Here is a 3426-nt window from a genome sequence, read left to right on the forward strand (position 1 = left end):
TTAGAGGACAACTTGTGAGGGTCGATTCTCTCCTTCTACCATTTAGGGCCTGGAGATAGAACTCAGGAGACAAGCGGATTTACCTGCTGATCCGACCCCAAATGCATCTTTTAACGAGAATTCTCTTGCCAATTTTGAACCTGCTATAATGGAAAGCTTAGTATCACGACTTCCTGGGTGCCTTGCTTGGGTCTGGAGCCCCTTTTTTCCGACCTTGGCGTCTCTGATTGACACTTCTCTAAGTCTTTTACTTGTTTAGTCTTCTATTTCTCCCTCCAGGCTTCCCTTTCTCACACCCACGACACTTATTCCTTGGGTCAGCCTCTCTCAGTGCTCCCATCTTCCCATCCCGTTGGGGCAGTCTTTCCCTCTCTTCCGGCCTCGCACTGCTCTAACCCTCTTTTCCCCTCTCCGGGTCCCCAGAAGCGTTCTTTCATTTCCTGACTGGTGGGGGCCCCCGATTCCTCTCGGTCTTTCCTGGGTGCTCCCGAAGCTCGGCCGTTGGAGGAGGCGTGGCCCACGAATAACAGGTCCGCGGCCCCACACTCCGCGGGCCCGCGCGCAGACAAAGACATTCCACAGCTCCCGCCCCCTCCACCCGAGTGTGGGGATCGGGGGGGGGGAGACACGTGTACCGCTAGCGCCGAGTCACGTGGGAAAGAAAAAAAAGAAACGAACGAAGGCGGCTGGCGCCCGCGCAGGCGCAAAAAACTGGAAGCCTGAGCGGGGAGGCTACGTCCTGAGTCGGCGCAGGCGCCGTGCCCCGACTGGGGACTTTGTTCTCCGCGGAGAAACTCAAGGGCGGTGCCGGTAGACGCCTGCGCACGCGCACCGCCTCATTTCCGGTGCTCTCTCGCTGGGTCGCTCGGGTCGGCTTCGGTCGCCGTCGCTCCCGCTCTTCCACCCCCGCCAACCGCCGCTCGGGCCTCGGCTGCCGTCGCGTCGCTTCCTCGCTCGCTCGCTACACATCCTCCCCGATGCAGCGCCGGGACGACCCTGCCGCGCGCCTGACTCGGTCCTCGGGCCGCAGCGGCTCCATGGACCCTTCAGGTGTCCACCCCTCGGTGCGTCAGACCCCGACTCGGCCGTCACCGCTGCCACACCGGTCCCGGGGAGGCGGAGGTGGGCCTAGAGGGGGCGTACGGGCCTCGCCCGCCACGCAGCCGCCACCGCTGCTGCCTCCCTCGGCCACGGGTCCCGACGCGACTGTCGTGGGTTCCGCGCCGACCCCGCTGCTGCCCCCGTCAGCCACAGCCGCGGCCAAGATGGAGCCGGAGAATAAGTACCTGCCCGAACTCATGGCAGAGAAGGACTCCCTCGACCCGTCTTTCACTCACGCCATGCAGCTCTTGTCCGTAGGTAAGCGGGTCTTGGCTGTAGGTGTCCGCCGCTTTGTTCCTCTTGCTCCCGCCCCCTCGGACTGCCCGGGCATCGAGAGTTCCCTTCTCGACCTGGCCTTCGAGATCCTGCACCCACGAGTCCCACCCCGGCTCAGGGTGTAAGGGGAGATTTTTGAGCCTTGGACGAGGCCCGAAGAGGACTCGCGATCTGCGAGCGCGGGGAGCTTGATGGATAGTACGGTGCTCCCGCCCCCTTCCCGACCCTGCCTCCTCCTCTAGTAGTTGTCCCGCGCGCCAACGACCGGATCTTTCCAGAAATGAACCCGCTTTCCCAAAGAGAAAAAACAAAACAAAAAAACCGTTTTGATCGCGCGTGGTGGAGTGGTGGAGAGCTCCTTGACCTGAGGTGTAGGAGGGAAAGACGGCCGGAACCGGGAGGAACTGGGAGAGAGGGCCGGGATGCTCGTCAGCCGCAGGCACGGTCTAGCGAGAGATGCGGGACTTAGCGGGAACTCGGTTTTAAGTTACTCAGAGGCTGGAGCGACGAGACAATCGGATGGAGGTTGAGGTTTTCTCAAACCGAGTTTTCCCCCCAGGCCTGTCGAATAAGAATAGCTGCGGACCTGGACGGTTTTTCTCCTTTATTTTAAAATGTGTCTTGGCAAGCATGCAAAAGTAGGGAAAGTAAGCTAGAGAGACCGTGGGAAGAAATGATAGAGGGAGGTAAGGGACCTAGGGTTTTGGTTTTGTTTTGGTTTTTTTTTCTTAGCGTGAGATGAACGAGAAATCGGTCTTGTTTTAATTTTGGCTTGAGTAGAGGTAGTTTAAGAAAGGTGGCCTTTGTTCTCTGCTTGCAGACTAGCGAGCTGTCTTGACTTAGTTTTGTTACTCAGACCCTCACTTGTAGTTAAGGCATGGTTTTAAAGCATCTTATGATATCCAAATCTTATTAAGGATATGAAAACCCACTGTCCGTCTCATTGAATGAGTAGTTGGACTCTGGCCAGAATGATACTGTGGACAGTTCATTGTGAAAATACCATTATCTGGTGGAGAGATGGATCAGCGGTTAAGAGCACTTTCTGCTCTTCCACCGGGATTCGGTTCCCAGCACCCACATCATGTGGCTCACAAACACCTGTAACTTGGGGGGGGGGGTGTCTGATGGTCTCTTTTGTCCTTTAGGCACTCAGATACTAATCTGAAGTGAAATAAAAGGAAAAAGATCATTTGCCTACATTTGTTCTCTATCTCCCGGCATTGATGAAAGGGCTTTACTATTTTTACATTGCAAAGAGGTCTTGTATCTACAGAATGATTTTTTTTTTTTTTTTTTTTGAGACAAGGTTTCTCTGTGGCTTTGGAGCCTGTCCTGGAACTAGCTCTGTAGACCAGGCTGGTCTCTAACTCACAGAGATCCGCCTGCTTCTGCCTCTACAGAATGGATTTAAGAACTGGTTTTCTTTACAGGCAGATTATAAAAACAGCAATTAAGGGTCTTAAAGTACAGTAAGCAAAACTGTGGTCAGTAAATACAAACGTTTAAGACTTTAAGATCAAAACTGTGGTCAGTAATTATAAACATTTACGGTTTTAAGATCAATTGGTTGCATTTCAACAGTGTCCTCGGATTTGTTTTTTTGTTTTTTTTTTTCCCTCGAGACAGGGTCTCTCTGTAGCTTGTCCTGCCTGTCCTGGAACTAGCTCTCCTAGACCTGGCTGGGTTCGAACTCCCAGATCTGTCTGCCTCTGCCTCCCAAGTGCTGGGATTAAAGGCATGCCCCACCACCGCTTGGCCATACTCAAGTTCTTATGTCTCTTTTTCTTTTCTTGTTTTTTTGTGACAGGATTTCTCTGTTTTTCTGGCTGTTTTGGAACTTGCCTCAAACTCAGAGACCTTCCCCTCCCTCTACCTCCCAGAGTGCTGGGATAAAAGCTGTGTGCCACCACTGCCCTGCTGGGTTCTTATGTTTCAGTCCATTACATTTAACAGGTTATTACCCATAAGAATTTTCATATTTTTCCTTTTTAATTTGAGGCAGGTCTAGTGTAGTTTGTTTTTTTTTGTTTTTTGTTTTTTTTTTTT

The 3426-nt window shown here is 52.9% G+C and overlaps 1 protein-coding gene across 1 annotated transcript in view; it reads left to right on the top strand.

Moving 5' to 3' along the window:
* The first annotated feature begins 828 nt into the window (after nucleotides 1–828).
* Khdrbs1 (KH RNA binding domain containing, signal transduction associated 1) overlaps nucleotides 829–3426 on the top strand; it is a 30859-nt gene continuing 28261 nt past the window's right edge. The window contains exon 1 of the mRNA XM_005353176.2: nucleotides 829–1359. Coding sequence (XP_005353233.1) covers nucleotides 978–1359 — 382 coding nt within the window. The 5' untranslated portion in view covers nucleotides 829–977. The remainder of the gene's footprint in view (nucleotides 1360–3426) is intronic.

The sequence above is a fragment of the Microtus ochrogaster genome, chromosome 10 (genome assembly GCF_000317375.1).
Source record: "Microtus ochrogaster isolate Prairie Vole_2 chromosome 10, MicOch1.0, whole genome shotgun sequence".
Taxonomy (NCBI): Eukaryota; Metazoa; Chordata; class Mammalia; order Rodentia; family Cricetidae; genus Microtus; species Microtus ochrogaster.